General features: G+C 41.5%; 1 protein-coding gene across 9 annotated transcripts in view; it reads left to right on the top strand.

Annotated features, from left to right (window-relative positions):
- Positions 1-515: 515 nt before the first annotated feature.
- Positions 516-27075, top strand: part of LOC110982238 (uncharacterized) — a 114080-nt gene continuing 87520 nt past the window's right edge. For 5 of the 9 annotated variants that reach the window (XM_087140857.1, XM_022240526.2, XM_087140859.1 and 2 more), the window contains exons 1-3: positions 516-654; positions 25111-25248; positions 26058-26446. In XM_087140857.1, coding sequence (XP_086996983.1) covers positions 25191-25248; positions 26058-26446 — 447 coding nt within the window. In that variant the 5' untranslated portion in view covers positions 516-654; positions 25111-25190. Of the gene's footprint in view, positions 655-710; positions 964-4054; positions 4171-15833; positions 16299-21319; positions 21497-25110; positions 25249-26057; positions 26447-27075 lie in introns of those variants that run through there. The other 4 variants (XM_087140853.1, XM_087140855.1, XM_087140851.1 and 1 more) reach the window with 4 other exon arrangements.

Below are 27075 nucleotides of genomic sequence, written 5' to 3'. Positions count from 1 at the left end.
TCCACAAGGAACCTTAATAATGTTGTGTAAACTATTTAGCCTGTGCCTGCGGCATGGAAATTGGCTTCGCATAAATTAAGGGTATTATACTATAATATGGCGATGAGCGTGGCCCACTAAAGCCAGTGGTCGTCAGCGTGTCCCCAGGGTACATCTCACCTTGCTTTGTGTGATAAATTCTGGTTACATTAAATTATGTTTGGCGAGTTTAGAAGTGCATTTCGTTCGTCAAGCTTACTTCATTTTTGTAGTCATGGGCCTAATGTTCCCGGTGAAGAGTGACTCGCATAAGAATTAAAAGAAGGCATGGCTCCTCCTCTTTACAAAGAAAACAAAACAAATCCGGACTCTAAACTTGTTTTGCTTTATATTTTTCTTGTCGTTTTTGTTTGTTTTTGTTCTAACGTACAACATTCTGTACGGTCGCTATTTTATGCACGTGGGCAAACCTCCAAATCGAATATCTTTTCAGTTAGTAGTAATAGCGCCCTCTCACAGCGAGCCAACGCCACAGCGGTTTTTTCCAATATGCATCCAGCGCTCGGATACAACTTGGTCCAGACAGCTCGCGTTCGCGACATCTACGGCGTTCCTTCACAGAACTAATAACAAAAACGTGTCACAAGTGTGTCAGCAGTGCATTCAACGGAAAGGGTGAGTTAACATCACACTAATTATTTTAACTTAACGCATGAAGGAGTTACTTCCTTTACACTCAATGTAATTGTGCAGTTTTGTCGTTCGTAGGTAGGTCAGAACACCTGTCGCGATGGGGGCGACGGACGTGAATCGAGTCGTCCAAGATCTACTCGACCCAATTTTAATGTGCACCTGTTTTCCTATGACATGGAACCTGCACGGCCTACACTGTGCAAGGCACTGGTCGTATTGACTTCTCACTAAATATCACCCATTGTTTTCTTGAACTTAGTTGCGAAGGAACTTGTTTGTGGCACCGTGGAGGTATGGTGGCGTCTAGAAACTGGCTTTAGTTTTTCGTGAGCAGATTTGTGTTTGTTCTTGTCCACTAGGTGTTGTGTACATACATGTACTTGCATCACTCAATTCTATGCATGATAGTGAATCTGTGGTTTGCGCTGGGTGTGAAAAGAATTCAGGAAAGCATTTCATGTGTGGACACCACAAATTTTTCCCAGCTACATTGAACTATCAGCCATCTGAACGCAGTAAAGTTTCCTACAAAAGTCAATTAGCATTCACCTACATGTAGTTAGAAAACAGAGTCAGAAGTAGACCAGTCTTATATTGTTTGTGCACAGGGTGTCAAGCAGTGTCTCTCTGTGGAATTCTTTCCTTAAAATTTGTTCCCCTAGCTAGGAAGTCCCCTTTCTCATAAAATCCCTCAGAACACGTGTCCCATCTTTTTCTGAACCTTATTATTAAAGGTACATTGACAGTGGAAACTTGTGATAGCCCCGTACAGAATTCTTTCCCACTACTGGGGTATGTTAAGTTTTGTTGACTGTAGCCCCCTTTGATTTAAGTCTTTTAAACATTTTATAAATTGGCACTTCCGTGGCTTAATCCTCCCAAAACGCAAACAAACAAGAAGGGTTCTTTCTTCAGCTTTCACAATATCTGTAGCCTAGATTTCAACTTCAGCTGCTTGAGAGAGGAACATACCATGACCTAGCTAGAGGGGGGTTAAAAATGAAGTAAAATTGCTCGACGCAATCATTAGAAATTAATAATTTTTGAAATGGCATGTGACTGTGTGATTATAAAAGTATTTATGAACGGGAATAAAGAAGAGCTTGGTCAGTGTTAGGCTAACATCTAAGACAAGCTCAGGAGAATGGATGCTGATAAGGCCTGAGGCAAAGGGTCATTGTCATCATCCAGTGTACTGATCCTACAGAGCGGCCATGCACATACATGTATATTTCTCTGAATAAAATACGTGGATTTGTGATGACAGCTGAAGTGAGGGCTGAGGCACTTTCTAGCAATTTTGTTCCATGTGCAGAAATAAGTTACACACAGTAGGCTGAAGTATCCCAGAATGATATTCCATGAGCAAGACAAGCTGTAAGGAATCCCATATAGGCTACAGTACTTGGAGACCAGAACGAAAAAGAAATGACTCAGAGGAAAGTCACTTTGTAAACCCCCCCAAAAAATGGTTTGTCTTGTACGCCCTCGAAAGACAAATGTCCACGGCTTGAAAGCTTGTTGGATTTGTTTTCTGCATGTAAATGGTTGTCTTCTTTCTGGCAATATCCTGGAGTACCATTGTTTACACTGCTGTTGAGTGATGGCCAAGGCACTCTTCAGTAAAAGGAAGAACATACGCCCACCTTGACTTGACATGAAGTCAGCCGTGCAAGCCTCCGTGATAGAAACAGAGCTATGTTTAATAATGTGACAGTGCAGTGACAGGCTTAGTCGACATCGCTGTGCTACAGATTAATCTCCAAGCTTAAGAAGCTACTACATTTTTTTTAGCCTTGGGATGAAGAGCAGAATGACAAAATGAAACAGTTGAAGTATTAGAAACATTTGATAGAGGGGGAAAAACAAGATAAATAAGTTTATCTAAACACATACAGAGAACTGACCTATAAATTTCTAAATTGCTTTGGCCTACGTGTATGTGGAATTGACGCCAGTGTCTCGAAATCAAATAAACACCCACTGGCCATAAATTTTATCTACGAGCTCATTGGTTCTCATATTGTCTTCAATAATGTAACCTGACTCCAGAATCCCCTAAACTTTAAAGAGATGGAAAGGCCTGGAAAATATCAGAATTGCGTTTTCACCTGAAGAGACACGCCCGATAAATTACCAATGCTTTTACAATGTCGGGTTATATACTGCGCTTGTATACAGCCCTATAAATTGGCTGTAAAGAAACATTAATCACTTTCAGGTACCCACGCCACATGATTGTTATGTCATGGTGCTCCCTGTGCCCAGGGTGGCCTACCTGGTTGCCAGGCAACCGTAAACAAAATTTCCAAAGGATAGTTCCCCAGGACTGAGTAATGGGCAGGGGTGCTACTGGTAGTGCATTTACCAGCCTTTTAGCAACCAGTGTTGCACGGGAAGGTTGCGCCGGTTCACTACAAATGCATGTCAAATCTCTCCCCGTGGACTTGTGTGTTTAGTGTCCCGATTAGGGAAATGTGATTTTTGGAATACTCTAGGGATTTGCTCAAGCACCTTTAGCGGGAAGTTCAAAGGCACAGCGTGGGGTGGGAGAAGGTGGCTTTACTGTTTTTCTGGAATCTTTTCTTGTCACACTCCGACTTGTTTCTTTTTTCTTTTAGGCCTGCTGTGTCATCTTGGATATACATATACAAAAGGGATTGCGACATTTCAGGGTTTCACTTGGCTAGTTATAAACAGACTAGCAAGTTTCAGTTGAATACACCCTTAAGCATCGTACACTTTTGATATATTGCTAAAATGCAATTTCGTTTTTGCAAACCACCCAAATTTGTAAATATTCATCACCTGTATCATGTATGTACATTCATGCCGTACCTATTGTAAGCTACAGAAAGGATGGACACTTTTTTCTGGTCTAACTTAGATTCAGTATACCGTACCTATTGTAAGCCACAAAAAGGTGGGAAATTTTTCTCTGGTCTAAATTAGATTCAGTATATATTACTGTTATTCTGATTAAGGAATGAAACAATTATTTTTGTACATGTACAGTGGTGTACCACACAGGGCAGCAGGTTTGTTGGTGTTCTCCAAATGGTTTTTGTCCTTCCTGCTAAAAAGTCACGATGTAATCTGCAAACACTCCACTGTGGAAAATCTGGGGCCTAACAGCCAATGCAAACACACACAGCAGTGTGCATAGTTTGTGTAAACCCTGCTGGCAATACCAGTAACCGGCCTTAATCTGTATCCTGGACAGTGTACTCATATTCACATGCCAAGTTTTTTCTCAGCAAGCAGTGTGAGCTCAGGGTAGTTGTTTGCACTTCGCTGTGAAGTCTAGCTTCCAGACTGCCATTGAATGGTGCCATGTAGTCCCCTGAAATAGCGGGTTTTAAGTTTGAGGTCGCAGAAAGGTCTTAAAGGAGCAGGAAGAGTACGTACTGCTGGGATCCAAAAGTTAGGGTGCAAAATTGATGATTTTCAGAAAGGGGAGGAGCCTCTGACCCCACCCTCCACTCTCTGGCACAACAGGTACTTGTATGAAGACCAGCATGTAGTGCCGGCGTGTACTTTTCTTTTCTCCCTTTAGTATCTGCTCCAAAATACAATTGATTGCTCTTAACAGAATACCACTTTGCCCCCCAAATCCCACAGTTAGTGTGACAGGGATGCAGGACTGTGTGGATAAGCCTAGTCATCACTGTCCAGACAAAGACTACTATCATTGGGTTTCATAAGTTATGATATCAGAAAGAACATTTGTACTGATACTTTGATAGTCCAAAATGTGTAAATTATGCAGTATACATCATAGGATATTAATCATGAGCTGCAAAAGGTTATAAATGAAGTTTGACCAATTGTACTTCTGTTCATAATGAAAAAAAAGTCTGCATGTTGTGTTTTGTATTGTAAGACTTTTTCCATATATTTCCTAGTACATGTACATGTGTGCACTATTTGACCCCATATTGATGTACACGTAGTATGGTGTTTGGCACATGACTCCAATAAGTGTGCAGGTTTTGCCTTATCAACAGTCATGCATTTTGTGGAATAAACAAACAGAAAGAGAGCAACATAGGTAAACCATGTAGCAAAGTGTAGTAACATCTGTGAACAATATAGCAAACTGTAGTGATATCTATGAACAACGTAGCAAAGTGTAGTGATAAACAGAAATGTGGAATGCGCTTGGAGTTTGACACTCGATTTAGTCTGTCATCAGTGTACATGTACGTGTACAATACTTAGCTTTTCTTCCTGAAGATTGGTGTTGTTTTACATTTCCTTGGCTTCCTTCCATCAGCTTCTCGTCTGTCGTGGCAGTCCAATATCCTCCCATCATCAGTCCTTAGTCCCTTACTCTCTCCTCTCTCGGTGGCTGTGCTCTGCACAGTTCAGACCCATCTCCTCCTTCGCTGCCCCCCCGGGGACCCTTGACTGTCTTTGGCCCCCCCTTCAGTCTCTCTTCTTTTCTTGGAGAGCCCTTACGAGACAAGCTCTGTGTACCCTCCATCTTAAGCTGCCTAGTCCTGGAGGCCTGTACAAGCAAATTAAGCGCTGTGCAGTGTTCAGGTTGAATCAGCTGCATCACTCCTGACCCGTAGTTTCACAAGGCAAAGAGAGGCAGACACGCGCAGTTTCCCTCCAAGATGTGGCCACCGCAGCAAACCTTACGTAGCATAAAATGATTATCCATTGCGTTCTAGGAAGTGAGAAAGTTTTATCTCTGGAATCAATTGTGAGAATTTCTTGGTGAGTTTTGCTCTTTGATTTTGTTGTTTTCAAGCATGGCTGGAGGAAATAACTGTTGCTAAGGTTGATGACAACTGCGTTTCATGCCACATGAAACACTGATAGGACGTGGTCGGGAAAATCAGAATGTACTGAATGCAGTTTGGAACTCTGTCAGTGTGATTAGTATGCTGTTTTTGCTGCCCACAGCTTCTTGCCATTTCTGACACTGGCAGTCTGCCTGTTTACAGGGATAGTTTGATACTCTCCAGATTTTTTCCCTGTACTTCAGCAAACAGAAGAGGCAGTCATCTGTGTGCATAGCCTGTAAGATGGAGTATGTCTGTTAATTCTCTTCATCTGCTTTTTATTACCACATTGAAGCACACAGATAAAGAGTCAAGAACCAGGGAATCTTACCAGTTACCTTGTACTAGAACTTCCATACCTTTAGGAATCGTTGACAAACACAGACAAGCAAACAAATGCCACCAGAAATGCCCCCCCCAAAAACAGACTAAACTGCAGCACCCATGCGAACCAAATTTTCTGTGCTCGTTTGCGCTAGTTAGCTCTTGACATTTAATCACACTCTAAGCCACCAAGATGTCAATTCAGTCCATTTGTGTGGATGTGCTTTGGGGAAATAGATGAGATAAAAGCAACACTAGTCTTATGAGCAATGTGCAAGATTCCATAGTTTTGCTATTTCTCAGTGATTGATGTGTCGTCTAGAGTGTTACCACATTTGGACATAGTGACCTTTCCCTACTGATACAGCAATTTTTGTCCAAATTCAACATGAAATATCATGTTGGCAACGACGAATGTTAAATCCCATTGGTATAAATGTGTTTTAGAACTTCTAGTTATGTCTGTAGTCAGTTTTTTTTTTGCACAGCAAATCAAGTTTTTGTATTTGAAATTTTTGTTAGTGTTTTTGTTCCGTATCCTGCAACGTTTAAGAAAAGCACCCTGTAACATGGAAACACCCATACAATCCATTGCAGGCTGCTAGAACAAGCCTTGTGATTGGTTAGCTTATGCGAGACTTGTGATGTAATAGGCTGTCTAAATATGGTCATACTCCAGACTGATGTGTCATCGTTATCATATATGTCTGAATAGATCAGACCCAAAGTGTGTTTATGCTCTTTTGAAAAAATGTACAAACATTTTGAGTACTGACTGAACCCTGGCATTTAAAAAAAGCCCAATACTGGCAGAGAGGACAGTGTACTTGAGGGGTAAAATGTACTTGTGAAAATCATAAAATGTGGAAGTGCTTCACTTTGTGTACTCACTGGCACGCTCTCTGGGTGGAAATAAGCATGCGATTCAACACACTTGAACCAGTTGGCAACATTTTATCAGGAAGGAGTATGGCTTTTTAGGGCGTGTTTGATAGACAGTCTCTGAGTGATGGATCGCACGGCTGCTGAACCCTTCAATGTTGCAAGTTTGAGGGTGAAATGGGAAATTCGATATTGGGGTATTCATTGACTCCCTCGGAGCAGTGCGAGAAAGAAACCGTTTTCATTTGTCAATATGGGTGGGTGTACATGTGTACACTTCAGTTTTCCTCCATAGTCTATGCCATTGAAGCAGGTTCTCCTGCTGGTTTGTACAGTGTCCATCTACATGTACATAAATGTTCATACATGTTCATGTACATGTACTTGTCTAGAAGGTATATAAGCAGGTATGTGTTGCAGTTCGAGTGCACATTTCATGCAGCACCTTACTGTACATCTAATAACTAACTTTATGATTTGTGGATTTCTGGCTCAATTATCATTAAGGAAGGGTTTACAGCATACAAATAACATGATTGAAGGTAGATACATGTACATGTAGTTGACAATATTTTTGTTTGTCAATTTTCATTAGCGCAGAGACTTACTGCGATCCTCTTAAAATAACTACGAGTCCTCAGTTACCATTAGAATTTTTGGGGCAAAGGACAGGCAGCATTACTTTGTGAATATGTGTGTGTGCCACCGTAATGTGTATTTTCATGTGTCATGTACAGCGCAGCTTGCTAGGGCGATGCTTGCACATACATGTACATGTACTTCACCCGGTCGACAATTCACTAAACCGTTCCCAGGTAACAGTAGCATATTTGAGTTGTGGGCTCGTCCTGGCGTGCGTGCCATGGGTGGAAATTTCGGGAGGGGGGAGGGACAGGGGAGACACACACCCCCCATAAATTGGGTGTGGGGGACACAATGTCGAATGGTTTTAGCAAAGCAGAATACTAAAGGAATTGATGGATCAAGGATTTTCCCTTTGGATTGTTTATAAATGGAATAAGATAATAAACACGCATTGTGCACAAAAAGTGTAAATTTATGGGCCCCCCCACGATAGAGGAGAGATTTCCGCCCATGGTGCATGCCCAGTGTAAACAGCAATGTAGCAATTGACACATGATGATGAATGGACCAGTGAGAAGTCAGCCCTCAATCTTGAATAGTACCGTATATGAAGGTTAATCACTTGTGCTGAAAACCATACTGCTGCATGTATGTCTTTTCCACCAAGGAAACGAAGATACACAGATTAAGCAGAAAATTCTCGTAGGTCTTTTGATACGTCGTATCTTCTTGGCAGACTGGTCAAAGTGCAAAATTTGAAATATCAGAAATACACTGTATTGTGATGTGGCTTGAGAAGAAAGAGGAGGAAAAGGCGGGACAAAATGATAGAAACAGAAAACATTAAAATTAGGAAAGGGGATGGAAAATACCAATTGTCTTGAAATGACGTCGGAATTGACTGCCACCATTAATGGTCTGTCAGGTCGCTGCTGATGAGTCCTTGCCCCACTCCCTTCCACCCCCTCCTCCCCCCGGAAAAAATCTCGGCGACGCCCATGCCCATATGAGTAGTTTCCAATAAACCACAAATCTGTCTACCATGTACACATAAATTTTAATTGATCTTTGCACAATTCTATTGATTCCTCCCTCCAGCGCACATCAGTTGCCTGGAAATTCTTGTGCTTCTTGCCTGTCGTTGCTGTGACCAGCAACGGACCAATTTGTTGTGCACCAGGCAGAGGGGCGTGCAGACAATTTTGTTCTCACAACTTACAACGAAAACAGAAGGCTTGATTATTCCCCCCTTGTCAGACAGAAGATGAATTAAAGGGTTGCCTGTGATTGTGGCAAGATAGCACACACAACTGGTGGCGGAAGGGGGAGGAGGCTGTGGCCCCCACTTTTTTGATTGGGGGCGTGGCTCCCCACTTTTTTGCAGGTCCTGCAGAGGGATGGTCTTACAGTTGTCGCCCCCTCCTACTTTGAAAATCATTCTGTCGCTGTTGCAAGGAATAATGCTCTTGCCTTGCATTGGAAATTTTGTTGTATGAACGTGGTGAAACTGACTATTTTCACTTTGACCTTAAGAGTGCCCACTACACAGAAAATTGTTTTTGTTAGACAGTGTAGAGATTAGATTCAAGGGTGGAGACCATGTATTCCATATGAGATTATGCAGCGTCCAGCTTTGAAGAAAGTAGGGCTCCAAGCTGGCTGTTGGCATTGTTGCCACATGGCAAGATGTTTCTTAACTTTGATACAGTCGTTATTAATTGGCAAGAAAAGAAGTTTGTGTAGCACTGCATAAAAACAAGCCACTCCAAAATTGTGCATTTTGCCAAAGACTTTGACTCCCCCTCCCCAAAATATATGAGCCCCGCAAGAACTTCTGAAGGTGTCATTCCATTTGTCTCATTTTGGATTTGGGAGGCATTAATTTCCCCAGAAATGCTCAGCCTCAGCTTGGCTTAAACTGTATGGATTGGTTTGTGCCCTCCTTTAGAAAGGAGGTGCTGGGTGTAAGAGCGGGAATAATGGGTACAATAGCTAAGGTGTGGAAGCAGCAAGTGGTCGGGGGATGAGCCCCACTTTTAGTGAGAGGGCTTTTTGGATCACCTGTGAAGCCGGAGAAAGACTGCCTTGCCTTCAGTGCTTGTTGGCACGCAGCTGCCATTGTCTTGTGTTGCTTTGTTGAGGCGCTGGGCATGGGAACATTGTTCACATTACACTCAGCTGCATTACACTAAGTGGTAAAGAGGCTTTGGAATAAACTCTTTTGTCTGTTCAGCCAGTTGATTCTGTGGAAAAGCTACCTGTAATCTACTTTGATACAGTTACGTCCAGTCTTTTTTTGTCAGGGGTGCTTGTTTGTTAATTTTTGTTTTCTGTTTTGTTAATGATGGTTTTTGCATAAAACAAGGTACATTGAGGATGGAACAAACATATTTAACACTTCTAATGATTGAAATGAAAAATATTACATTATTTTCTTTAGTTTCACACTATTGACATCTGCAAAAGAAAAATATGAGTTGTAAATTTACGTTAACGAGGCACGAGATGGGCTTTTTCAGAGGAAAGCTCATTGTGCCACAGGAAGTGGAGGATAGGGAATGAAACTGATGAGAGAAATAGAAGAATGGAGGTGATTCTCAACAAAAGAAACAAGTGATGGGTTTGTACGACATTTTGCAGGTGGCGAACAGCACTGGTGATTGGGAAAATTCTCAGAACTGATATTTCTTGGGAATTGGTAAAAAACTGAACTGTTTAAAAGGTCTAAAGGCAACTGAAGTGTTACATCAGCTCCTACAGTGGAGTAAAAAAATATATACATGTCCAGGTACAGTGCACCAAATTCTATATGCATAGGGCCTGGGAATTCGATATCCTATACACAGTGGGAATCTGATCTCATTTCCAATTTTGTGACTTGAATTAATGGTGTAATTTTGTTAAATCCCTTTTGTCGTGATCGACGAGCATCCTATGTGCCCACCCAGTGAAAACAATTTCATGTGGTTCGTGATGAACGTGCTGTCAGTAATTATGGCCCCTTTAAAAAGGCTCTCTGTGCACCAGCAGGGTCGTGCTTTCAGCGTCCCAGATCAGATGAAAAGGTAGAAGAAAATTGCTCCAGAGGGAATTTTTTTGGGGGCGGTTATTTCCCAAAGGAGTTTTATATCCATTCACATAAAAAAGTAGATCCTTTTTGTCTCATGGGCAGCTTTGAAAGTAACCTGATCAACTGCCAATCAGCTGACGGCATCCAGAAGGAAATTTATGTCAGGATTTTGTTAATGTGTCTTGAGAGTTGACTCAAGTGGATCTATTCATGAAGATGGAGTAAAAGAAATGAAGTCGAGTGATAATTCGGTTTTTCTCAATAAAAGAAACTACATGTATCTCTAAGTTTTAATTTGTGAGCGTACAATGCAGTTGTCCAAAACAAGAACATTTCTTTTTTTTTAAGGACAGTTCTTGGATTAATGGGGAGAACTGAAGTTGAGTGAGGATGAGGTTTTTAAATTTAGGTTTTTTCCATTGGAAACTGTTTCTGTGCCTTCTTACCATGCAATTCAGTTGTCCAAGACAAGACATTAAAAATATTTTCTTTGGCCTTCAATAAGTTCCATTCTCCGATGAGTGAATACAATTCCAGGTGCACCCTTGCCAAGGTATTGTTGACCGGACAGCACATGGTATTCCATTGCCACCAGTCTTACACCTGTAATGAAATATCACCTTACTTGTTGCTATGTCTGGCCTTTGTCTGATGGCTCGTGTTGCTAGGTTTGTACCTCATTTGATATCATGCCCTTTTGAGGAAACTGCTATTCTACCCTGTACTATGTGGACTGTGAGAGTTCTGTACCGACTGTGATGTGATTTATCAAAATGAGGCAAGTACTGCACAAGTATCACATATGTACAGTAGGAAAATCATGTGGGCTGTATTTGTTGCATTACACAAGGGCTAATAGTTATATTTTTGTGGAAGATATCCAAGATACATACTGGTCGAATTTAAATAATCACTGTTTAGGGACAACAGCAAACCTTATACTACAGTGCCAAAGTGATTCAAAACTTCAGAAGCAGAGAATAGAGAGTGAGGTTGAGTCATCTCTCTCAGAAGTTGAGTCAATGAAGTTTGGTATATTGTTGTTTAAAACAAATGTCTTGGACAAAACTTTTGGACAGTCGTCTATTTTCTGGTGACAGTCTTTGGTGCGTGAGATTTTGCATTGAAAGCGGTCCACACACTCATTTTGTTTCTGTGTTTGCATAAAATAAATTATATTCCACATATCAGGCAACTCTGTCGAGTTCTCAGCTCTTACTACAAAACCCTGTTTACTTCCCTAAACTGAACATCAGTTTTCACTGCATGCAACTTTGAGACTGCATGCGCCATGACAGGTTTGTATATTGTGAAGCTGTTGATACAGACAGCATTGTAGCATACATGTATAGTCTAGGAAGTCCATATCAGTGCCAAGGCATGTTGGCTCATGAAGTACATGTAAAACTCTCACAACAGGCTCTTCAACAGAACACTAGGTATTCGTATCCCAGTCTTTAGGCAATAGAAGGAAACACCTTTGACAGCGCAGTTGGGGGAAGCCACATGCAGCCTGGAATGTTTAATTTCAACACTTCAAATAATACTTGAAGGGGCCTTCCATTTTGTTTGTGAAGTCTCATATTAACCTGGAAGCAAGCCAGGATGGAGCTCTATACATTCCCCTATCATGTATTTTGATTGGTCTGAGCACAGAGGAATAAAAATCAAGGCTAAACTATTTTTTGGTGGGGGGGGTTAGGGAAGCTGCGTAGGTAAGGTTATACATTTTCATACATGCAATAGCATGGTATCTTACGTCCATTTCATTACAAATATCATATCAAGATACCAGTGTAGTCATCGCAGCATCAAATAGAACCGTACTGAAAAAACTATGCTTGGTTTGGTCTGCTTCAGTCACTCCATGGTACTGTAATCAGTACATGTTGTCTGCTGTCATAACTGCTCCTTTCTGCTGAACGAGGTGCATTTAGGGAGGACAGACAGACAGACAGAACTTGATCTGCCAACGAGAGGCTCTAAAGCAAGGCGTCAGTGTATTGACTGATGCGTAATGGGGGTCCATTAGGGACATATCTGTGAGTTTGATGAGGAGTACATGGCGATAAATTATAAAGTTGATGTCAGAGATCATTAAGGAAACCCGAATTCAGTTTCTGTAAATGACGCTGCTTGAACCTGATTTTGCAAGTAACTGGCTGGGTGGGGTGGTGATAAACAGTGCTGTATTGCTGACTGTTTTGCTGAAAATAATGTCGCTGTGGCTTTCCTGTGCACCTTGTCTTTGGAGTTTCTGCCTGTCTTTGTTTTGACTGTGGGAATGGCAATTTTGCTACAAACATTGTTTTCTCTGATTTAATCTCCACCTCTTTTGTGGTGTCTTTTTTCATCTGATCGGGATAGCAGTCGACACGTCAAGCCGCCCGGGACTGAAATTCCACACCGTTGCAGCTCGCCGTAGCTGACGCGCTGTGTGGCTTCCTCACCCTTGAATTCATTCCAAAGAAAGAAGGTTGAGGGAAAAAAAGCAGAGAAAAAGATCAAGCAATATCGGACTGTGGCATCGTATGTCCTCTGCGAGAGACACTCTGTGATTCAATTATTGGATGGGGATTGAAAAACCCATTGGCAATCAGTATCAGGTTGAATCCCACCGAGTGTGGGTGAAAGACAAGCAAGCGTTAGCCTTGTTGGTGTGCGGTGCTGCCACAGTGGTACAGTTTGGCCAATTACGTGAAGTAGTGCAAAGGGTGATTGAATTGTATGAAAATTTATAGCAGAATGGAAAAGTCCGCTCTCTCTTGCAGATAGTAATGGTGCTCGTACCTTTTTTACTAAATGAAATTAAACATCAGTTTTCAGGGCACTTGGCTTGTCTTTTCACACCTAGCTGTGAGTAAGCTGAAGTAGAGACTCTAATAAAGAGGAGAGGACAAGTTGTCAGAGGTCCAGATAATATCTTCACCTTATGTTGATTATACAAAGCAGCTGGTGAATCAGATAAGAAGTTTACCGATCTAAAAAATCTTGTCAGTAAACATTTTGTAATTGGACAATTTTGGGGCTTTATAAACAACACATGGAGGGATGTGGTTTCTCAGGAATGTTCTGGATTTTGGAAGTTCAACCCCAGAAGTCTGGATTTTCAGAGGGTACATGTACATTGCTATCTGGAGTTTGCCACTTGCCAAACTCTGAACAGAAATCTGAGCGCAAGATTCACATACATGTAAGTCAAGCCATGTGGGAGAGCGCTTGTGCCCCGTTAGCTATTTACGTGCACGTAAAGCCCTAAAATGGCTCAGTATTTTATTACTGCCATTCTCTTTGCCCACCTTTAGAATCTCCCTCCGGTATTCTGTCCCTGAAATGCCTTCAGAATTTTAATTTGATACTGCTGTTGTGTCAGTTAAACACTTTTAAAGATAATCACTTGACTAGAGCAGGATTTGAAGCTGCAATCTCTGGAACACAGTACTGGTGGTCACCAGCTGAGCTACGCAACCCTATATATTGGTGGTTCTTCCCATTTGTCAATGCTTTGTTTAAACTGCTCTTTCATTTGAAGAGGTGTCCTATGACAAATTGACCCCCCCCGCGATGCATCTGGCATGTGCATGCACGTAGGGTCCGTACGCTACAGAGATACAGGTATGCCTGCCATTCTCCTGATTTTTGGACTGCCCACGTTAATTTCAAGTTGTGGTAACTGAGTTTTATGCGGCATGTCGATGGTCAGTGATGAAGTGTCGGTCAAGATTTGAGCTGTCAATTCCCATTTGGCTGTGCCGATTGCCCCCATTGTTAAGGCTTCTCCAGTGCCAGCCAAAGTTACCCTCAGATTGAGTGGCAGGCCCTGTGTTGACCAGCAAGATGAAGCCCACTGTGGTGAATGCGTTATCTCAACCCCTTCAACAACAAAAAATATCCAATGGGAAAAAATGTGCACACGCAAATTTGATATCAAACCGTCAAGAGTTTATTATAGTTCAACCACAGAATTCACAGCAATTGCAAACTGAATTGCTTCTCATATCAGATGTCTACCTTTTTGAAAGCTCTTTCAGTTTATATGGCTATTTCAAACAAAAATCTTCCCCCGTGTAAAATCAAAGTCCTGCTAAGTGACGGCACAACTGACCAAAGATCAAGAGAACTCTACGTGCACTTATTCAGCCATTGATAAAAGTTGGGGAAAAAAATCACTTGTATAGTGATTGACCTTATAAAAACATCCCTAACTGGAGTGGCAATTTACAGGTATAAGCTAAATGTGTAAAGAAAAATTAGATCGGGCATAAAAAATGTAATAGCGTTAATATGTGTCTCAGCTCTGTAAGTAGTTTGGTAAAGCACGCTGAACGCACTAACAGCATTCTGTTCAAAGTATAGTAGATGATATGCAAGCTCTTTTTTTCATTCTTATCTTAGAGTTGACAGGCATGTGGAGTAATGGTGGACTGTGCTATCAACAGCATTGCAGTTTATTAAACTTTTGGCTGTCACTGGTAACCTCACCAATCAACAATGATGCTGGGGATGATGTGGTATCAGTACATGTACATACATGTCCTTGCACTGTCTTGTAAATCTAGTGGCCCATTTGTGGAACGAAAATTGTGAGGCAAAATTACACCCCATGTGAGATGATGAAGCCTGAGTTGGTTTTGTTTAAACACTGTCCACATTATTCCATTCAAGAATTTTGTACCTTACCTTCTTGTTAAAATGTAATGTGCGTTACCAAGTTTACAAAAGATCCTTGTTCTGAGATTTAAGCTAAATTTTTTTTTTAACTAGGACATTTACAATACAGTGGTGGAACCCTGGGCCCTTTCCTTTCACATAGAGGTCAAATTACACCTTGCACCTGGACATGCACATACACATACATGCGTACATTATGAACAAGCAAATGGAGTTATACAGTTGGTCATGGTTTAATTTCCCTCTTTGGAGGGAAATTCAAATGGAAAATCCAGTGTCTCCCATCAGCAACAGAATCATTCATGAGGATTAACACGAACAGGAGATAGGGAAGGAACTTTGCACCCATGCGTGGTCACCAAGGACCGCTGATGAGCCTGTTTGCATTGATCACTCTCCTGTCATATCCAGGCTCCCGACCCATGCCCTTAACCAACCACGAAGGGCCAATATTATGTATGTTTTACTAGCTACAAAATTACCGTGCATTCACCGGCCCCATTCTGCTCGGGAGAGGGGCATGCCCGCCTCCTAATCTCTGTTGAATTACTGCCTTAGCAACGCCACATTCGTTCCCATTTGCCTGGCCGTCCAGGTCGGCTGGCTGATGAGGAAACAAGTTTATTGAAGCCGCATCTTCACCGGGCTGATTGGCCAGACTGATAAGACGCTGGTTTAGGGGGGTCTGAGCCCAGATTGTATCTGCCGAGATTCAATAATGCGATCTGTGCAAATATTTTCCCAGCAAACTGATAAGCCTGCTTGAAATAATGCCATCAGCGTTTGTCGGGTTTTTTTTTTTAGTTTTTTTTGGGGGGGGGTGAGTTGGTATGTCATATGTGAGCATTCTGCCCTGGGCACAGTGTGTGTACACAAGTCCAATTTATAATCTAAAGCCACAGCCCGCATGATTTCAAATTCAAAAGATCGTCACAGTCAGAGCTGAAGGCTGGATATTCAAGTGCCAGGAGGAAACTGTGGTACCTTTCGCGATCTCCATTTTTTTCTTTCCGTTTCTCTGAGTGGATGGAAGGAATTCATCAAGGAAATAATTTCTTGGTACATTAAGCATATCACACCATAGGAAGTTATGTCCTCTGTGTGTACGCTGCGGGATTTTGATTGAATGCTACTCGTTTTGGATAAATGAACTTGCTCGTTCTGCGGAGTGCATCTTCTGTTTGGTTTATTTGGCAGACATGTCTCATTGATTCAAGTGTTCATTCTTAAACTCTGTCAAGACAGCTCTCCGGATTCTGTTTACCCAAGAATGGTCTTCATATTTGATATGTCTTCCAAAGGTAAGAGCACTCTGTTTTGGCATATGGACAGATGCATTATGTTTGGGAAGCATCCTTAAAAGTACAAGCAAAGACTCTAATAAGGTACACAAAAATATGTGCACAGTCCATATTTTTAGCTTTTTCAACTAGGGTCATAGATCATATGCAGCTTGCCAGACCCACTTTTTGGAGCCAGAATTCATTGGGATTGGACAGAGTTTTCACTCCTTTTTCCTCTTTTTAGGATCATGAATTTATGTAGGTTTATGAAATGAAAACAACTTGATGCTTCCCTGTTGAAGTTTGGCAAAAATATCACACAGAAAACATATTTGAAGATTCGAGCAAGAATCTTTTATTTGACTTAATAAAAAAAATGAGCTGATGAATATTCAAGCTTTTAATCAATAACAGGTTTTTTATTCAACCAATCATAGAAACACAAGTTCTACTTTCATTTTCTCTCCCAATTATGAACACAAGTGTTGTCAAAATTGTCATGTCTACATACATGTATGTTCACGCGTGGACTGCCTGTTGGAACATCTTCGTACATTGTCAATTGGCCTCCCTGCATGCATGTAGACTTCTTGTAGCCCCACTTAAGATTAATTGCTTCAGATCAAGGTTCTTAGCTGTAGGGCTTTGAATGCATAATTTTTGGAGCCGCGTACACACATCATTTTCGGCGAGGTAGATGGATTGAATGACATATGGTGAGTGGCTTGTGTTTGTTCCGTTTTAAATTAGGCTGTTTAAAGATTGTCACTTGTGTAGCTGCGGAGATAGGAATTGGAAACACCTACATGTATAACTACAATAGCCATTGTGAACTGTAGCCCATGGTTTTGGATGTGCTGGGTACATGTTGCCAAGCCGAAACAACCACAACAGATTCACTTTTTTTTAATCTCTACTTGAGCTTTTTGATTATTCTGTGTTTTCGATGATTCATGAATGATCTAGATTTCATCATCACTGGATGGATAATGGGTTAAAAGATCCTCGTCAACATGTCTACTGTAGACATTAAAATGTAAAGTGCCTTATGGTGGTTTTCTAACCAAAAACTCGGTATAAGATAGTGTTTAAGGATGCAGAAACCTGCAGAAGGCTTATTCATCATCATCTGGAAGAACACAATAAAACTTAATGGCCTACCCACTACAGCCAAAGAAGGGCACATTGTTTGCACTGATGATTTGTATACTTCACTAATTTTCACCTGAATGGGTACAAAATGACTGTTTAGTCATGTGTTAGGGCACAGGAAATGTAACATTTAAGTTTAACTGAACACATTCTTAATCCATTACAAATTGTCCCTATTATTGAAACAGATCCCAAATAAAAAAAAAATCTATATTCTATTCACACCATTGCCATCTGGTCTTACTTTTACAAAGACACTTTGCAGTTCACTGGTACCTCGCAACATTTAATCGTCACCATTAGTAGCCGATCACACGTACTGGCACATGTATACCAGGAATCTGGTTATTCATGTGTGCATGAATGAGTCTGTTTAGTCTCTTTATTTGCATCACATTTAAAGTAAACAGTAGACAATTTTTCTTTGTTTTCAGTTTCACACTGTTCACACTGTCAACACTGTCACAAAGGTCGAGTTTGGGCGGCCTGTTCTTGGCACAGGTTTCTTGTTCTCGCGCTCGAACGGCGCGAACACGACTGAAGAACACTGTTCTCAATACAGGATCACACACCACCTCCTCTCCAGGGTTTTACATGAACACACAGAAAAACCCATGAGATTTTGATTTTGATTAGCTGCAAAAAGTAGAGAGATGGCTTCTAAAGCCACAGACAATGGGAAGTTTTGCCAAATTAACATTAATTATTTTCCATAACACAGAAATGAATGTTCCTGTTTAAATAGAAAAGAATTCAGCCCATCCAAACATTTACTCATGAATAATGCACATGGCTGCCACCATGCTGCACGTTGCTTGCCACTACAGCCCCGGCGTTTGACCGGCCGACCCATCGATTTGTTCGTGAACATATGAGAACAAGGTGCGCGAACTCGGCCAAAAACATTACTCATATTGTGTTTTTGCCTTGTCTATCACATTCTTAAGAGGGGCACCCTTGTGGGGCGTGATTTTAATATCCCAGCTTTTAAAATCACTGGTTGTCTAGTTTCATGAGCACAGTTGTGTGGAAATATCATATTGTTGGCAGCTTCATGGGAATGTTGGACACTATGTCATTTGGTTAGTATTTTGCTTTTTTGTAAGATTTTCTGTGTCTGTAAAAGGGTTCAATAACTAAAGGTAATGACGAATACCTATGAGTAACTCACGATCACTTTCTACCATTGTCCTTTTTTCTGTGTGTCATGATGGTTTCCTGTCTAGACACTGTGAATGTTCGTGTTGTAGCCAATGCGTAAAAACTGTGATTGAAATGTGCGAAGTGAGATGCATGCTCACGGTTGGAAAGCCATAATGTATGAATGAATTGTGTAGTAAGTGGTAAACGTACAGACCCTAATGTTGCAATGGAAGACATTTCAGAAAAATGTATGGCATGAAGAACATTGACTTTATTTTGATCATTTCATGCAAGGGCGCAGTAAAATGTTCTGTGTGCGTCGTCGTTTCTTACCTTTGTTTTCTAAGGAGGCAAGTCTACTCTTTATTATACTGTAAGGAATCTCTTCTTCAGATAACCTAGATAGCAGCACTGTGTCATTACATCTCGGGTGAAAATTACTGTCTTTACAGGTATTTGTTCTATTTTGAAGTGGAGATCTTATGATAAATTGTCGTAGGGGACGGGGTACATCTTTTCCTTGTTGTTAGCCTGAAAGCACTTACTGAGCCTGTTCATTCAGGGTTGGCTTTCTGCAAAGTGGCTGTTGGGTCACTTTGAGTGGCTGTTTGGCTATGTTGTAAAGCTATTTGGCCATTTGGATTGGCTGCAAGTCATTCTGATTGGCTGTTCATTCGGCCATTTCATTTTACTGTTCAATCTTCAGCCATGTTGAGGGGCTATTCAAAGTGGTGCTGTGTACTACCAGTACTTGTTCCATCAAACTGCATGTTATCCAGCGTGATTGAGCAACACTTTGTAGCTCATCTCATCAGGAACTCAGCGGTGATGTCATTCAGCTTTTACACCCACATTGATACCGTGCACGATATGGGGCCGTTGGGTACCCCCTCCCACATGTCCAATCCCTATACACACTCTAGACTATTGTTACTTAACACATCCCCCCTAGAAGTCTGTAAAGAATTCCTGAGATTCCGATCAAACAATGACCAACACAAAGGGGGGGTGTTCTCTCCGCCCCATACATGTACATGTATCTTGCATCATATGCCCATATAGGTCTCTGCACCGGTGACTGTAAGAATTTTGCTCTTGAAAGCAAATTAGGCACGTGCTTCTATATGAATAATATCCTTGACATTTGGCAAAACCAGAGATTACTTCAGTGGTCTGTCAACTAAGCACATGTGTGCTGTTCTGTAGTTTCTGTGATACAAGTTGTAGATTTTTCCAGATACAGCCATTTAAGCTGTTGTCATTGTTTGTCTCAGGTATAAGTGGGTACATGTGTAAGTACTCATGCTGGACATGGACGTTAAATAAACTAATGTGTACCTGGATGATTGTAGGGCCTGATAAACCCTTATAATGGAGACTGCAGTACATGTAGGTGGGCTTAAGTACAATGTTCTAAGAGTGTTTTTTTTTTTTTAATCCGCTCCGAGCGGAACAAAAGAGGGCATGCTCTTTTCGTAATCACCGCATAGGCACGCGTTTATAATGGAGATCAGTGGCGTGTTTAACACGAAACGCACTGAGTACGCGTAACAAATTTATTCCTTAATGTATGGGTCTTTGTGTACACACAGAACGCCTGCAAGAACCCACTTCGATAATTTACAACCATCTGTCTTTCTTTTGCCGCTTGGGCAGATAGTCATTTATTATGTTATTGTTTAATTTCAAAAGTCTTTTTGTACTCAAAATTTATGTATATGTAAGAGTTGGCATTGAAACTGTCATCACTGCGACATGTCATTGCTTTCATTCCTGATGAGCATATTGTAATGTGTTCCGAGCAGGATTCAGGGAGTGTGGAACACAGCGATCTCACAGGGGGATTGTTATGAATGGCCAACAATCATTAGTGGGGAAGGGAATGAGTAAAGCCGAAAATCTGGGCTGAACTGAAACACAGATGAATGGACGGCTGGAAAATGAAAGAAACTGGTTTGGAAACAAAGTGTATTGTCTGTACGCCAATTCTTTATTTACTAAAGAAAAAAAAACAACAATAAACAAACTCAGCACTTACTTTGGAGAAGGCTACCTAGTTCTTCCTGCAACGTAGTCCTAGCCTTGACTAACTACTACTGAGTGCTACAAGCCAAAAATTATATGTGCGCGCAGCGTACCAAAATGTTAAACCAAATAAGACATTAACACACCAGACCGTGCGCTCTAATCACTGTTGCCTGCCACAACCCCCTCTACTGAGAACTTTGCTACAATATATTGCCAAACATCCTGAAAATTTCATTGTTGCCACAGTCTTGGATGCTTTAAGGGGGCTCTCTTTTTTGTTTCAGTGCAGCGAGTGGTACAGATTAAAACATGGAGTCCTCTGACCCTGCAACATTCTAATGTGAAATCCAATTATCTCCATCGAATGCAGGGTTTGTGCACATAAACCATTAAGTGGATGTCTTGTTACCAGGCAACCGGATGGGCACACCACGCTTAGCCTAACACTGATTCTGCAAGTGACAGACGGGTTTCCACACGTCGTCCCATATCCGAATGCCACAAACATATCATCTCCAGTAGCCAGTCGTTTCAAACTTGTCACCCCCCACTTTTCCAGACCTTTGCTCCCATTAATTCTCAATTTGTCACAGACCCTGTATTGGAAGTGACCCTCGGACTAATTAGGATATTTATCAAACCTCATCGGATAATTGGCCGCATGGAACTCAAAGGATCTCCCTTATCTGAAACGCCCCACTTTTTTTTTTTTCGTATTGTTGTGGGCAAGTTACGGTTGTTGGCTGAGTGGATTCCCACGTGAGCTTCTTTCGACAAGTGTCTATGAAAGATGAATTATAAACAGGTTTAGGCCTGTTGCCACCTCATATTTGTGTTCATGATGCACCCCGGATTGTTGACAGTTGAGGCAGTTGACTGGGAATCATTTTGTGGTATGTTTTGTCAACTTTTCTGCACTGTCTACTGTTCAGTGTTTATTTATGTGCCCTTTGTTATGTTCAGGAGTACTCACATGGGTGTTCTGAAATGACTAATTTCAAAATACCCAGCAGTGATTGTTCTAATGAATTCCAGAGGAGTGGGAAATGTTTTCTTATGGTACGTAAGTGGTGAATTTGCCTCTCTGCCATGTTTGAACTTTTAAAATGCCATGTTCCATCGTGCAGCTTTTTTTTTCTTGAATAATTATTTTTGTCCAATTAAAATTTATTTTGACAAGTACATACAAGTAAAAATTAAGGCCCCACCTATTTGAATAAGAGCACCAATACATGTACAGCTCCTGGCTTTCGGATGCCTTACTTGTGATTCTAAGTTCTTGAAGTGTAATGCTGCCAACTTGAAAGTGTAGAGTTCTACAGGATAACAAAGACAGTTTAATGAGCTATTTCCGAGTTAAATTTGAATAAAATCTGGCACACCGAGTTCTTTCCATTAACGTGAACTTAACAACTTGAATTCTCCATACTAAAATCACTGTTGCTATACCTCTTGATTCGGGGCAAGCTTTTGCTTAGTTACATTAGAGACGCCTTGTAACAATACACTGTTCTCAATGGATAAGAAGGGCACAAAGGAACCAGTCCATTCCAGAGATGGTGGTCGCTATGCAAAAGCTTGCCCCGAATCACGAGGTATAGCAACAGTGTCTTTAGTCTGGGGAATTCAAATTGTCACGTTTCTATGCAATCAGATAACACAGTGTACCAGATTTTATTCAAATTTAACTCGCAAGTGGCTTATTCATGTGATAGGTTTTCCTTCTTCATTTTCTTTTACTTGGACTTAACTTACCTGTAGCATAAGCAATCTTGTAAAGCCAAATTAAAAGACCACTTTCATTTTGCCTACAACTTGCATGGGTGGCCAAAGTTTGCAGAAGTATCACTTTTTGGTTGGTTTACAATTTTGCAGAAATATCACTTTTTGGTTGGTTTTTAATTTTACCTCCAAGTTGTTCAAAATTGATTTTAAATAGGGTTTGTATTTTCATTTAGTATTTAGTAGTATGTGTATCATTATCTAGTGTCATTATAGCTGCGTGGGATTTGTAACACTTTGTGAATCACTCTTTTTCTTTTGTATTGATGGCCAACCATAGTTCCAGCAGATACACTTGTCAAAGGAGCAGACCCTATAGTTAAAAGCATCATGCAGAAGTCTGCCAGTTCGAACCTACCACATTGAACTATGATTTTTTGTCTGATGGTCCAGCTTGAGAAAGAATCATCTCCTACTGGTGCCACTGAAGCCAAATACGTTGCAGTAGGAACCCCTTCCTTCGCTGCATCACTGCATAGCAACAGTGTACAAGTGGGCAGTAGCTGTGAATGAATTCAGCTCACGCCCTGTGTGAGCTCATTAATTGGGCCATATCAGCCGGCTAATCCCATCGGGGAGGAAGGGGGGGGGGAATCTGCCCCAACTTGATCTCGTCTTTTTCCACCTGGTCGGCTGCGTGTCTTAATCAATATAGATGGGGCTCAGACGAACGTCGTTCGCATCCGAGGACAGTCAACTGGAGCTCCCGCGAAGAGGGCGATTGACCATGTATAGCATATGCATCACAGGCGGCTGGGCTTATGTAACCAATTTGAACATGTAAAGCGGAAGCTGTCATTGAAGTCGTTGGGGGTCTTTTAGTTGGCTTTACCCCCCATCTCTTCTTAAAATTCATTGACCTGTCCTCCTGCTAGCACTCTGTCAAGATTTATTTTACCAACAATGTTTCACTGTTACTCTGAGGGAGTCAGATTGCTGCATAATTTTTATTTTTAACAAGCCAGTGGGAAGCAGTCTAAAAAAAAATACTTATTCATGCTGTCACACCTTTCATCAGCATTACCATCTTGTTGTGTTTGGTTCCATGCTAATGTAAATATGTCGAGCCTAAAATGCATCCAGACAGATCTTACCTCATACTGTTCCTTAAGACATTGTACATGTACAGTCACGTACACATTGGAAGTGCAATCATAAATACCCCAGACAGTCTCCCTATTCAACAACGTACAACTTGACCCTGTATTAACATTCGATAGTGCCTGCTGAGATGTGATAATGCCCGCTGTGTAAATCACGCGCTGGCATCTGGATACGAGACAGGTCAATCGAATCTGATTGGTCAAGAGTCTGTGTATATGTGACTCGCCACGTGCGTGTCAAGTCCATATATATGGATACATGTATTCTTTTGGACAACTTGCAAAAGGAATATACCATAAAATGGACGGGGTTGCTCAGGAAAATGAAAGTGTAATTCTAGAACAAAATAATTGGAAATCCATCATATGTTGACTTCTTTTGACTCTCTGGCTACATGCACTGTATAAATGGAAATAAATACATGTATGTGCTTGGTTGGTACCTTTAAGATTGGCTCAAGAGACAGAACTCTGATATTGCCCTTGCCTGCAGCTCAGGCACTAGTCACATCCATTCTGGAGCGGGTCTTAAATGCAGGTTAAAGACTGGCAAAGCACATATTTATTCCCTTATTTTTCAAGTTTATAAACCCATTTAATGGACATCCAGTGCATTTAGAGTACATATTACCCAGGTTGCATTACCGTTACCTTTGTTTCCTGTCTGAGATTCACGTAACCGTGACCAGTGCCCATTCTCCTCCCCAGTCACAGAATGTCAAACTGCTTTATTATTTTGCCTTTGGTAAATTTCTGACGTGCTTGTGTTCAACCCAGAAAAAGGATTTTTTTCCAATAGTTTTCTTTCTCTCCATGTCAGAGTAAACTCCACGTACTTTTAGGCCTGTTATGTCTGAATTAAAGCGTAGTATTTACGTTGGCATAAAGCATTGCAGATGGCATTGTTGAACAGTCTGTCATGATACATACATGTATACGCATACAGAAATACGTCATTGCGAGGGTTGAAAACATTGATGCAGATAGTCGGCAGCGTTGGGTCAAGTTTAACTCTCTGAGTCGAGATGTCAGAATACAAACATGGTTGCTGGCATACATGTACATGTAGAAGGTGTACAGTAATGTTTCTCTCGCCATTGAGTACCTCCTTTCACTCATTTTCTCCAAGTGACTGTGAAATGAAACCCCACGTGTCAACAAAGTAGCTGACCAGAAAAGAAATGAAGTGGATGTGTCAATAGTTCAGCTCCATTGTGTCCATGAAGCGGCACCTAAACAAATTTTATATCAACATTTTCAGTTTTGGATGCCTGTTTGTTTCATTTGTTGGGTCCAATGGCACCATGTATCATCTCCTCTTCGTCTGTCTGTTTTAACACCCCGCCACGCTGTCAGCGATCGTTATACATCTGTGGAAAGTAGGCTAACGTGAAAACACTTCAGTTGTTGGGTCAATAGTACATGAATGTTCAATGTTTTGGTAGCAATATACATGTATACAATGTTTTGTGAGTTACTGAGTTTATACCTTCAAGGTGAGGGGGGTGGGTTAAAGATCAGGAGGAGCCCTCTACGTGTATAGACAAAGGTGAATATTGGAAGCTCCCGGATCGTGTAAGAATGCAGAACATCTTAATTCTACTTTATCTCTTCATGTGCAGGGAGATGAGACAGTGACCACGTACATGTAGCTGTGAAGGGGAGAGTGCTCTAACATTGGTTCAGGGTCAGGGGTGACAGGATGAACAGCTCATGGAGTGATCAGGATAGAAGCAGGGAGTCAGACCTTACAACACCAGGTGAGTGATGGACTGGTCCACAGTGTGATCTGGCAGGGAGAGGTAGAAGCCATTACTGCAGGGTAGCACAGTGATCCTGGACAGGTGGTATGCATGTAAGACATGCCCGTTCCACCAATAGGATGTCTTGATTTACCAAATGCCTGCGTCGCATCGAGCTTGAGAAAGCGCGTGCGGGTGCAGTGCCTCCGTAGTCATGGCGCCTTCTCGAAGTAGTCTGAGTGCAGTTTTGGCTGGAAAGACACTGAAGTTGCCAGAAGACATATAGGGTGGCAGAATGCAGTGGACTGGGGGAATTTGGTTGGAGAAACACGTGTATCTGATGTTGAAAGAAGAATAAGTAGGATGGAAAATTGATTAGAAACTCAAGAAAGGGGATATTGAGTGTAGATAATACCTCAAACCTAGGTCAGAGAAACAGGATGAGGAAAGCATGAAATAGGATGGAGGTATTCCCAAATGGACGATTGTCCTTCTGTAGTACATCCCATAATTTAACCAGATGGGATCCTGAGGCTAAAGACAGGTGTGAAAAAGCATGTGGGACACGGGCACACTACATACTGTGTGCTACACTCGTGTTAGTGGGATAACCACAGTATGTAATAACCTGAACACTGTTAAGGTCAGTTCCTATTGAATTTGATGACGAATTTAATGTCATAAAGTGGTTTGCATCTTTTTTTGCCCAAAGTTGAATTGTGTCCAATTCACATTTTACAGTATAATTTAAATGATTGTTTTCTCTACACAAGCTTAGAAAAAGCTTATTTGTATCGTCATTTTTTTGGGGGGGGGAATTTTCCTAGACTCCCATTCAGGCACTTCAGAAGGGGAATTTGAAAGCTTTGAGGACGGAGGCCATCATGCCAACGAAAACAACCTAGACTATGAAGATCCCCACAGTGACGAGATGGACGCGGATGGGCTCCAGACAAATTACAACCAGTCCACCGAGGCAGAGGCAGGAGAAGATGCCAGCAACACCTCTGAGCATCTCCCTCATCCGGAGGCTGCGGGAGAAGAGGAGGCTGGAGGAGTCCGTGAGATGCTGGAGGATTCTGGGGAGGCCCTGGGTGGGAGCGGGGGACCGCGGACAGATGAGAATGGAGAGAAGCGACACACGGTGCTGAACATGCACCACGTGGACCTGATCCTGGACAATATAGATGCTGAGCTGAATGACATCATCAACAGGGTGAGTCCATATGTGTTAGGGATCATTGAGATACATTTATGATGGGCAGAACAGACCATTAATGTGGGCTTGTTAGTGTCACATGGATCTGAATCTCAATCAGTGATCCCAACGTTGGTTCACTCCATCCGTTAGGCTGGTTCTGGTGTAAGTGAACCAACACCGAATCACTGATAGCGATCCGGATATGCATGGAACCAGTAGGCCTCTCTAGCATGGAGCAATTAGTGAGTAAATGGACAGACAGTGACAATTGTACTGAAAATATACAGAAACACATCAATCAGTCAGTTTAACAGTTCAAAACCTTGAAGTTCCTGAACGTTTCATAAGACTCTCCTCTTTTTGTAAATATGTGCCGACTGCTTAGTGCAAAAATTTCTTAATTCTATTTAAAAGAATGAAAAACCTGACCATTCTTGGACATTTCACAATTGGAATTTCGTCCTTTTATATTTTCCTTTGTAACCGGGAGATCATCCTCATTATGTAACATTTGTGAGGTTCACTGTGACATCCTCTTGAACATCGAATCCGATTAGTGTTTTTATGATCATAGATGTTTGGTCTTTTCACAGTTTGACATTTGGAAGTGGGGAACCCCTTGCTGTCTGGCTCTTAGTCTCATT

This window comes from Acanthaster planci, linkage group LG09 (genome assembly GCF_054643075.1).
Source record: "Acanthaster planci isolate LZ-2023a linkage group LG09, COTS_SCS, whole genome shotgun sequence".
Classification (NCBI taxonomy): Eukaryota; Metazoa; Echinodermata; class Asteroidea; order Valvatida; family Acanthasteridae; genus Acanthaster; species Acanthaster planci.
Note: the sequence above shows the minus strand (reverse complement) of the source record. Positions and strands in the feature narration are given on the sequence as shown.